General features: G+C 39.2%; 1 protein-coding gene across 1 annotated transcript in view; it reads left to right on the plus strand.

Annotated features, from left to right (window-relative positions):
- LOC137098916 (choline transporter-like protein 5-A) overlaps positions 1–10,478 on the plus strand; it is a 22,502-nt gene extending 12,024 nt beyond the window's left edge. Inside the window, exons 6-22 of the mRNA XM_067475654.1 lie at positions 157–285; positions 670–730; positions 873–996; positions 1,118–1,201; positions 2,114–2,226; positions 2,449–2,580; positions 3,466–3,565; positions 3,657–3,749; positions 3,907–3,994; positions 4,156–4,424; positions 4,562–4,656; positions 4,763–4,866; positions 4,960–5,033; positions 6,962–7,032; positions 7,738–7,826; positions 8,143–8,227; positions 9,070–10,478. Coding sequence (XP_067331755.1) covers positions 157–285; positions 670–730; positions 873–996; positions 1,118–1,201; positions 2,114–2,226; positions 2,449–2,580; positions 3,466–3,565; positions 3,657–3,749; positions 3,907–3,994; positions 4,156–4,424; positions 4,562–4,656; positions 4,763–4,866; positions 4,960–5,033; positions 6,962–7,032; positions 7,738–7,826; positions 8,143–8,227; positions 9,070–9,149 — 1,791 coding nt within the window. The 3' untranslated portion in view covers positions 9,150–10,478. The remainder of the gene's footprint in view (positions 1–156; positions 286–669; positions 731–872; positions 997–1,117; positions 1,202–2,113; positions 2,227–2,448; positions 2,581–3,465; positions 3,566–3,656; positions 3,750–3,906; positions 3,995–4,155; positions 4,425–4,561; positions 4,657–4,762; positions 4,867–4,959; positions 5,034–6,961; positions 7,033–7,737; positions 7,827–8,142; positions 8,228–9,069) is intronic.
- Positions 10,479–10,886: the final 408 nt, after the last annotated feature.

Consider the following 10,886-nt stretch of genomic DNA (forward strand, 5'->3'; position numbering starts at 1 on the left):
GTTTTTTTTTTTTTTATGTTTTCCAGCTTACTGCAAATTTGCTTTGACATTAATAACATATCCCCATAATTTGCATGTCTTAAACAATACTAGATAACTTTCTTAGATAAACAATTGTCAATTATCAACATATTGTCTGTGTGAACTTTCTTCCAGATGTGTGTGTCCCAGTGTCCTGACAGATTTACTACCTACACTGAGATGCAGCTGCAACACAAACTCAACAAGAGTCACTGGGAATATTATAAACAGTTCTGTAAACCCAGCTTTAATAACCCTGAAAAGGTACCACTTCTGATACCTGATATACATTGGTTATCAAGGCACATGTACACTGCAGTAATTACTCACATTATATCATTTGATAAGCTGTAGTTAAAACTGTGATGAGCAGCACAAAGTACAGTAACACAGAGACAACCCCCTGAGGCGTAGCCATGTGTCCACTTTAGTGACCTCAGTGACCTGCATCTCTGCACATCCTCTGATGAATCTCTCTGTAAACCGGAATCAGGCCACCTTTTTAAAGCTCCCGAGTCATTAGATAATTTTAAAATCTTTAATTTGTCTGCTTCATATTTCTGTTTACCAGATATTTCAGAGACCAAAGAACTAGATTACACACACATTATTGATACAATAATCCTGTCTCTCTTTTGTTTCTTCCAGCCAATATCACAGGTTCTACGAGACGAAGACTGTCCCTCCATGATTGTACCTAGCAGACCATGTAAGCATTAGACGTCTCGCCCCCACTTGACAAAACTGGAACTTTTTTGCAGTTAGACTGTTACAGGTATCAGCCCTTGAAATGTGAGCTTGCTCTCACCTTAATATTTCTAACTATAAGGGAGAATGTGTGTGTGTGTCAGTTCTCCAGAGATGTCTGCCAGACTTCATCATTCTGAATGGCACTATGACTGTAGCCAACAGAACCAGGTTTAATGACGTTCTGGAAATGCCACACAGCGTCACTGAACTGGAGTATGCTGCTAAGTACTGAAACTTCTTTTTTCATGCATTTGGAAAATGTCTTTTCTCTCTGCTCTGTTTAAATTCTAGTCCAGTTTTGGACTAGATTATCTGCATAACAGTCATTTCTGTGAACTCTCTCCAGGTCTATAACTGGACTAGTGGACACTAAGGAGCTGGGCATAAAGATAGTGGAAGATTTTGCCAGGTCATGGTCATGGATATTAATGTAAATACAGCTTGTCTCAATCATATTTAGTCCCTAGTGATTTATTTACTTTTTTCAACACTTCATCAGAGTTAGTGTAACGTCTTGTGTCTCTATCATGTTAAAAACAAATACTAAGTAGCATTACAGTACTGTATACTTTTCCTATTTTGTGCACCTATCTTCTTGTTTTCTGAAACTATGACAAGGAGCATCTGGTTGCTTCCACCGGCCAAAAAGAGTTGCAACAACACAATGCCGACTGCCAGGGTTTTTATAATATGATCATTTTGGAGATAGTAGTAATGATAGGAGCCAAGCTAATTTACCTTTTAGGTCTAAACATGAGGCCAGTGGGGATGTAGCAGGTAACACTTGTAAGTGAAAGTAAACCTCACCTCTTTCCTACTTTGTGGTCAGGTATGCTGTGTTTTAATGCAGCCAAACTGATGATATAGATAATCTCATATGCTGTACAACCTCTTAGTTTTAGTTCAGACATTATGGTGTTTACATTGCAGAAGGACACCTGCCAGTCAAAGCACTGGGCTCACTAACACAGGCAGTGAAGTAACCTGAGAGAAGTGATAATTCAGTAACCTGTTGTTAATGACTGAGGTTAACTTTGAAAAGCACACACACACACACACACACACAAACATTAGTGAATTATAGGTTATTATTATTGACTTATACATTTGTACCATCAACACTCAGCTCACTGAAAACTGTCAATAGGAATTTATGTGACTGCCCTCCTGTAAAATACAACATAAACCCATTACCATGTATTGACACGTAGTGGCTGTAGCGAAACACACACTAACTCACACATCAATCTTTGACACGGAAGGGTTTGGACCTGCTTACAGAAACATTGCAGTGTCTAATGCTCTGGTTCTTTTTTCTGTTGGTTCCATTACACTTGGACAGAGGTCTGCTGATATCCTCAGCTGCGAGTCTGGTCTTCATTCTGCTCCTGAGGTTCACGGCAGGGCTGCTGGTGTGGACCACTATAATCATTGTCATACTACTGCTGTCATATGGTGCGTACTCAGGCCTTCATATAGTTAGTGTTCTACCTGAATCTTGTCACTCTTTTGTCATGTTGGGAGGAGATGTGATGACCTGTGTCTAAAGCTTTATTCCTCCTCTGCTCCTTCTCTGTTGTTTTAGGAATTGGTGACAGAAACAATTAAAGATGACACATTAACATCCTAACAGCATTTGTCCAATTCTTCACTGAGCTTGTTTTTTTGTGTGTGCAGGTATTCACTACTGCTCATATGTACTGTCCCAGCTCAGAGACCGACCAGGCTCTGACGTTACCATTGCGGAGGTTGGCCTGCAGACTGACATACAGATCTATCTACAACTCAAACAGACATGGATCATAATATGTAAGTCTGTTTTGTTAGTTTCCACAGGTAATTACTTACTAGTTTATGTTGGGATTCTTCCATAAGACCTTAGGGTTTAAGAGGATTGATAAGTCCTGTTTAGGTTATAAGAAATATTACACTGTCGCCCATAAAGTTTTGCTTTCACATACATTCCTCTTTTTTGCAAAGGTTAATTGTGTGTCACTTATCACTGTGATATGTCTGGAAGATTCAAGAATGCATCACATATTCACAATAAATTCATGAGAAGAGATAAAAATGTTTTATTCCAATTTTAAGGGCAACAGTGTACATCTCTGAAAAGCCATATTCAAACTCTCTCCCTACTTGGACAGTGCAATCTCACCAATACCACTCCATTCTCTATTTACTTAGGAATGGAGAGCAACATCCTTATTAAACTAACCCATGAGGCAATTTCCCTACTCTTCCATATTTCATTTCCATATTTCAATTCAAATATGTTGGACAGGCCCGACTGCAGAGCAGTACTACATGTTTAGACATTTTGTTTTTAGTGAATTTGTCAGGGCATATATGTGTAGCTTTTATACACCTTTATCACACATCAGTTGCCAATTTCAGTACAAGTGCATCAAATTATATTCCTGTATTGTGTTTACTAAATATGTAATGTAGTATAACCCTTAAATGGAGTAAACAATGGTTGTTTTTTATTGTTTTTGTTTTGCTTGTTTTTTTAGCAAATTTATTTGACATGAATTTCTGCTGCTTTGTAAGGAAGCTCCCACTCAAAAGATAACACAATTACTGTGGGAGACATTTTGAATTTTAAAATAGTAAAGATGGAGGGTACAAGAGCTAAAACAACAATATAAGTAAAAAAAACTGTGGCCCCTTGTCTGGCTGTCTGTCTGTCAGTGGTAACTCTGGCAGTGATCAACGCTTCCATCATGTTGACGTGGAACTTCTTAAGGACAAGAGTCCGAGTGGCTGTCGCCCTGCTACAAGAGGCTAGCAAGTAAGAACAGCACAAGAAAAAATACCATTACTGATTTTTTGATAATATATTGTAATCTGATGTTGCTTTCTTGGCCTTTTGCTAAATGCAGAGCCATTGGTCATATCATGTCCACACTGTTCTATCCAGTCATCACCTTTCTCTTGTTGACTGTTTGCATCTCATACTGGTCAGTTACCACTGTGTATCCTTCTGAGTCCTCCCACCAAAAACAACACAAAGTATGGAAAGAAAAGCACTTAAGTGCTCAGAGTTTCAAGTGAACATGTCACGTTTAAATACTGTATGTATACGTACAAACGTCTTGTTAGATTTCTCTTTAACTGGTCCTGTAAAATCAGTTACCTAGCATCGTCAGGTGAAGCTGTCTACAAAGTGATGTCTCCAGATATGAGCTGCCCTTATGCCAACAGAACTTGCAACCCTAAGGTACGGTCTATTTTCTAGAAGTGAATTTAAATTTAGACCCATCAGGCTCTAACACCCGCATAAAGGCGTAAACTAATGGATGGGCTATATTAATAAATGCTTACAACCTGAACAAATCTATAGGGCATAACTGATATGTTCTCCCCCTGTGTTTCGGTCAGACCTTTAACAGAACCTACATGACCAGATCAGCATTGTGCCTGGGTTCTCAGTGTCTGTTCGCCTTCTATGGTGGGGAATCATTCTACCACCACTACCTCTGCCTGCTGCAGCTGTTCAACCTACTGGTCTTCTTCTGGCTTGTCAACTTCAGCTTGGCCCTGGAGCAGTGCACCCTGGCTGGGGCATTTGCTAGCTACTACTGGGCCAAAAGAAAGCCACAAGATATCCCACCATGTCCACTGTTTTCATCATTCCACAGGGCTATCAGGTCAGGACATGCGGAACACAAAGCCTGGCAGTCATCATTATATCAAACTGTATGTGAATGCATTGTTTGTAAAGGTTTATACACCTTGTAGATGGTCTGGTGTGTAAGAATACAGTGAGCTCTGCTTTTGTCTCCAGGTACCACACAGGGTCTTTGGCATTTGGATCTCTGATTCTTTCAGTTGTCCAACTTTTCCAGTTCATGCTAGAATACCTGGAGCAAAAACTGAAAGGTTCAGCTACACACAACGACACACAGACATTTAGAACATTTAGTTTCTCCTTGCTCTCTTACTTCTACCATTACTATCACTATACTGATTTTGTACCTCCATGTAGGTGTTGACAACAGCCTGTCCAGGTTCATTTTGTGCTGTCTCAGATTCTGTTTCTGGTGTTTGGAGAAATTTATACGTTACATGAACCGCAATGCTTACATCATGGTGAGTTGTGAATTTTTCAGTACCAGCTGTGCACGATTGACATTTTCAGCAATGCTGTGTTGTTTTGATAGTTGTGTTTTGTCTCTCCACCAGGTGGCAATCTATGGTAAGAGCTTCTGTCCATCAGCCAGAGACGCCTTCTTCCTTGTGATGAGAAATGTTGTCAGGTGGGGAGGCTGAAGAGTCATATCTTTTTATATCTTGTTATCTCAGAAACATTAAGTTTGCTTTCTGCATTGTGTTGATGTTTTGCTGTAGTGGCTTAGTTGGTAGAGTGGCCGCCCACCGACCATAGGGTTGGAGGTTTGTGCTCCGCTCTTCCTGAAGGCATTTCAAAGTGTCCCTAGGCAAGTCACTGAACACCCAGCAGCAACTTGATCGGAGTCAACCTGTAGGAAATTGAGTTGATAGGACATGATTTGGAAAAGCATACACCTGTCTAAATAAGGTCCCACAGTTAACAGTGCATGTCAGAACACAAACCAAGCCATGAAGTGTATTGAGACACTGATCTGGGGAAGAGTACAGAAACATTTCTGCAGCATTGAAGGTCCCAATGAGCACAGTGGCCTCCATCATCTGCAAATGGAAGAAGTTTCGAACCATCAGGACTCTTTCTAGAGCAGTCCAGCTGGTAAAACTGAGTGATTGAGAGAGAAGAGCCTTAGTCAGGGAGGTGATCAAGAACCTGATGGTCACTCAAAGAGCCCCAGGGTTTTTCTGTGGAGAGAGGAGAACCTTCCAGAAATACAACCCTCTCTGCAACTATCCACCAATTAGGCCTGTATGGTAGAGTAAAAGGCAGATGACAGCCCACCTGAAGGACTCTGACACCATGAGAAAAAACATTCTCTGGTCTGATGAAACAAAGATTGAACTCTTATGCCTGAATGCCAAGTTTTATGTCTGGAGGAAACCAGGCACCGCTCACCACCTGGCCCACACCATCCCTACAGTAAAGCACGGTAGTGCCAGCATCATGCTGTGGGGATGTTTTTCAGGGGCAGGAACCAGGAGACTACTCCGGATTGAAGCAAACTACCCTAAGCACACAGCCAAGATACAAAAAAGGAGTGGCTATGGTACAACTCTGGGAATGTCCTTGAGTGGCCCAGCCAGAGTCCAGGCTTGAACCCGATTGAACATCTCTAGAGAGATCTGAAAATGGGTGTCCACTGATGCTCCCTATCCAACCTGATACAGCTTGAGAGGTACTGCAAAGAAGAATGGGAGAAACTGTCCATAAATAGTTGTGCCAAGCTTGTAGCATCATACTCAAAATGACTTGAGGCTGTAATTGGTGCTGAAGGTGCTTCAACAAAGTATTAGGCAAAGGTTGTAAATACTAATGTACATGTTATTTTGTTTTGGTTTTGGGGTATTGTTTGTAGAACTTTAAGGAAAATAATGAAGTGAATCCATTTTGAAATCAGGCTGTAACATAACAAAATGTGGCGCTAGGAATACTTTCTGGATGCACTGTACTTGGTTGAAATCTTTTTTCAACTTTCATAAATCTGTATGATTTCTATATAAATAAAGTTTTAATTCATACTACTCTGCACTGTTTATCTCAGTAGTCCAATAACTTAACTACTACAGTAAAACTACAACACAATCATGGAATATCAAATCCATGCTTTTTTAACCACAGCAAAATCACATTTTAACAAAAGGCAATGGTGTTAACTACAGTCAACATACATTTGGATTTTGATACATTTGTTACCATGAAAAATTTGTTTTATTTTTCCAGGAAAGCTCATTAAAATGAGAAAACAAACTTTGTTTTACAGAGGCAACAAGATAATTATAAAATATCACAAGATAACAACATAAAAAGATATTTGCATCCATGGCCGTTATTTCAAATTAGTTCACTGCTCCACTAATTCTTTGAAAGTATTTGTGTAAAAGGACTTGGATACAAATTAATCCCCTGTGAACATACTTTGCAAAACAATACATCTGAGAGCTTTTAAAATATTTGCCCTCCAAGTGTAAACAGTATAATACAGTATCTTCTGCAGAGCAGCATACGTTCAAAGAACATCCAAAGCCAGCCAAAGGTGAACTCTTGACTTTTTCTCTTCAGGGTTGCAGTTCTGGACAGAGTGACAGACTTTCTGTTGTTTCTGGGCAAAGTGCTGGTAGCAGGAGGAGTTGGTGAGTAGTGAAGCAAAGCTTATAGTTGCAGTAAGAATTATTCAAACCCATTGCAAGTGAGGTGCATTGAAAAAATGCAGATTTTAATGATTCCTGGAGTCTCAAAATTTGTCAAACTCCTTCATGACATGCATCTTCGATAATTAGTAGAGAACCCGTTGGACCTGCTGCAAAGTAATGCACAGCCAGACACCAGCTTCTGGCCGGTTCCACAGGAATATTGGTTTATTCTTCATGGCCTCCAGTTCACTAATATTCTTGGGTTTGAGTGCTGCAGCTGCCTTCTTCAAACCCCACCAGAGATTTTCTCAGGGGTTCAAGTCATCCAGGACTACTTCTGTAATGTCCATAGGTGTTCAGCTGGGTTGAGATCAGGAGAGTGCAAAGGCCATGTGATTCACATCATTTTCATGTTCATTAAACCATTCAGTGACCCTCTGGTGCCCTGTAGTTGGAGGCACTGTCATCCTGAAGATGATCAATGCCATCAGGATAGGGATGTTAAATTATTTGATGTTCACTGATCACTTAGCAGGTGTTTGCACATGAGTGCATTATCTTTGTTTTTCCACTCATTTATTCAGGTTTTTCCTTTTAATTTTCTCACCCGTCTGTATTTCTATATTCTATAACACATATAATTAAGGTTATAGCAGAGTGAGAGCATGGGACGATTAGACAGTGTGTCACTGTGTGTTTTTTCAGGTGTGTTAGCATTCTTCTTCCTGAACAAGAAGATCCCGGGTTTACAGGATGAAGTTCCCAATATCAACTACTACTGGGTCCCGCTACTGGTCAGACACACAAGCACACACACAAACATCTTTTGTCCCTATTGTTTTAAACACCCATACAACAACAGCCTTTTTTCATGTTAGCCATTGTTTAGTTGCAGCCCCTGCAGGATATAATTAGTGTGAAACACTATAATAAATTCTTAAAATATTATGTTGTTGGTGCTAAAGTTCCTGTATTTGGTGCATGTCTCAAAAAAATGTTTTTCAAAGACATTTTTACTTGGGTTTATTGTCAGATATCGTGTGATCATATCCTTCTCAAAGTAACCCTCTCAGTCCTGCTGTAGTTTTTCTAACGTCTGTTTTCCATTAGACGGTGGTGCTAGGTGCCTACCTGATCGCTGATGGTTTCTTTAGTGTCTATGCCACGTGTGTTGACACCCTCTTTCTCTGCTTCTGTAAGTAGGCATTCTTGTATTTTTATTTTATTTTTTTATTTTAGTACAGAGCTGGTGTTTGGTAAGAAACATGAAATTGTACAGTTGGACTGATTTCAGAATGAGGTGCTCTGCATTAAAAACCCAGGTTGGTTTAACAGATTGCAATAGTCATAGTCTCAGTCTGCATGATGTCAGTATTAGTATGTTTGTGTGTACTGTTAAAATCGACTAATACACAGAAATATGTGCTCAGTGCACTACAGGCTTAAAATGCCATTAACATGTGATCCAAACACCTAATCTCTGCTTTAAAGTTTGAATGAAAGAAAAAATAGTACCTTAACCACTTGTCACATCAAAGAAACATTTACTTTTTAAATTAGTCATTTGGCACTTGCTTTCGTCCAAAGCAACTGACATCTAAGGAACAAAGCAACCAAAACCCCAAGTCAGGAAGAGGACATTGAAAGCAAAGTGCCAGGAGAAGAAATGTTCGTACAGGATAAATTTCTTAGTACATTTTCTTTTTAAATGCCACTTTTTCACGGTTTATGTTTGTAACACTGTGACTTTGAGTCTTAGCTATGGCAGTGCTTTGAGTGACCCCGTTAATGAATCTGTTAAACCATTTCATGTTCACCTCTTTTGCATGAGGCTATTTAACAATTCTAACCTGCTTTTGTGTTTTATCCCCACTTCATTTGAAATCACCCTGCTTTACCGCTTCCCATCTACATAAATTTATTTGAACGTTGTCCTCAAACTTCACCCTCATTTCCTCCATTCCCCCTCTTCCATGTATTGATCGTAAATCAATCTCCATTTACATATTCCATTCTTCTATTTATCAATGTAACCAGGTGATGACTTGGAGAGGAATGATGGTAGTTCAAGAAAACCTTTCCTCATGTCTCCAGAGCTGCTCAGAATATTGGGATAATCCAGTCAGTTGCACTGATGTTGTCCTCTGCCCACTGTCCACTGCATCAGCAGTTGGTCTGAGCTGGCTTCATTAGTCTGTGAGAAAGAAACAGGCCTGGATAGATAATACCTGGCAAATGTACAAATGGTTTTTCTTAGGTCAAGTATTTTTAGAGATGCTGAGGAAATGTTTTTTTTATATATTGTTTCTGCAACATTAGCATTGTGTCATTAGCAAATATCTGTTGTTATCAGCACAGATATGGGCCAGTAGGTACCAGCTCCACATGCTAGCAAGCTTATTAGGCAATTATTATGCAGAATTAAGCATCAGAATGTCATTTATTTTGGGGGGAAAAAAACACACACTTATGGTTTGGCATAATTTAAAATATCAAGGGGAGGACGAAGTGGTGTTATTGTGTTATGTCACACACCTGGGCCAACGATGTCATCAAACGCACTCTAGTAAGTCATGTTTGCTATATCATCTAGATGTTGGCAATTTCCCACACTCTTAATAAATATGCCCGTAGGTGGCGAGCAGCCTGAAGAACCTATCTGTAGCCTTTTAATGCCTGATAGCAATGTTCAAATGAGCTGTCTGTGAGGCTGAACCTCACACAGTCAGCCCAGGTCCTTAATACTATTATGGTGAGACACAGGAAGGATTCAACTACGGTGCCACCATGTCAGAAAGGGAACAGCAGAAGTCATCAATGTCAGGAGATTTTCAGCACTTTCAGCACAATTATGTGATGTAAAAAATAAATCTGTGAATTTGAAAAAAGGCGCTTAACTTTTAAGTGTACATTTTTACGTCTTGTGTTTTGCGTGAGTCATACACTGTTTGCAAAAACAAAAGAAATAAAAACTATATTTTTTAAGTGGAAGTAAATATGGCCTATGCGGATACTACACAAGTAGCTCGGCCCTCAGCCCTGTCTCAAAACCTCACTTTACACCCACTGATTAAAAGTCTGAAGTTGTGTTCTTGAGACAGACACTTTTGATATTTTTTTGATGTCACAGAGGAACTTTGGCAAATTCTGTTTGCTAAAAGACGTTGATTTAGTAATTCACGGACTAATTCACTCCAATCTAGAACTGTATTTAGTCACATTTTATTAGGAAAAAACTTGATTACTATGTTCAGGTTCAGTCACTTTGGTTTAAAGTGTCCTTTTTTTACTATATAAAACAGTGGTTGATCTTTTGACAGATATTTACACTTTATGCTTTTTTTTTTTTTAAAGGATATTCATTTTTTTATCTGGATTGTCTTTGTAAAATTGAAAACAGCACTGTGTTGATTTATTAAGATCAATAATAAACTTGTTTTTCTTTAGCTGTTGAATAAATATTTTGTATTTTTTCCAAACAAGCAATAATATGCAATGCTCCACAATGCAGTGGTTGCAATGATTTGTTAAAAACACATGTAAACCAGAAGACCAACTGATAAAACTGGGATCACTCCGAAACAACAGAGGCCTTGTTCGGTGTCCAAACAGGAGAGATTAGTTAAAAAAAAACATGAGGAGCTGTTGGGTGTCAGGAAACTAGTGAATAGCAGGTGTATTAAAGGGGCTGATGTCTTCTCAGGTCTGAAGAATGTAATATAAAACACAGTCTTTGTTTGCGCTAACACTTATGACTCATAGTACAACATCTATGTCAGAATTCAATAGGGACAAAACTAGGTTTTAGCTTATGGTGCTTTTGAAATTGCATTATACTGAAAGAAGCAGAATGC

Source organism: Channa argus, chromosome 14 (genome assembly GCF_033026475.1).
Source record: "Channa argus isolate prfri chromosome 14, Channa argus male v1.0, whole genome shotgun sequence".
NCBI lineage: Eukaryota > Metazoa > Chordata > Actinopteri > Anabantiformes > Channidae > Channa > Channa argus.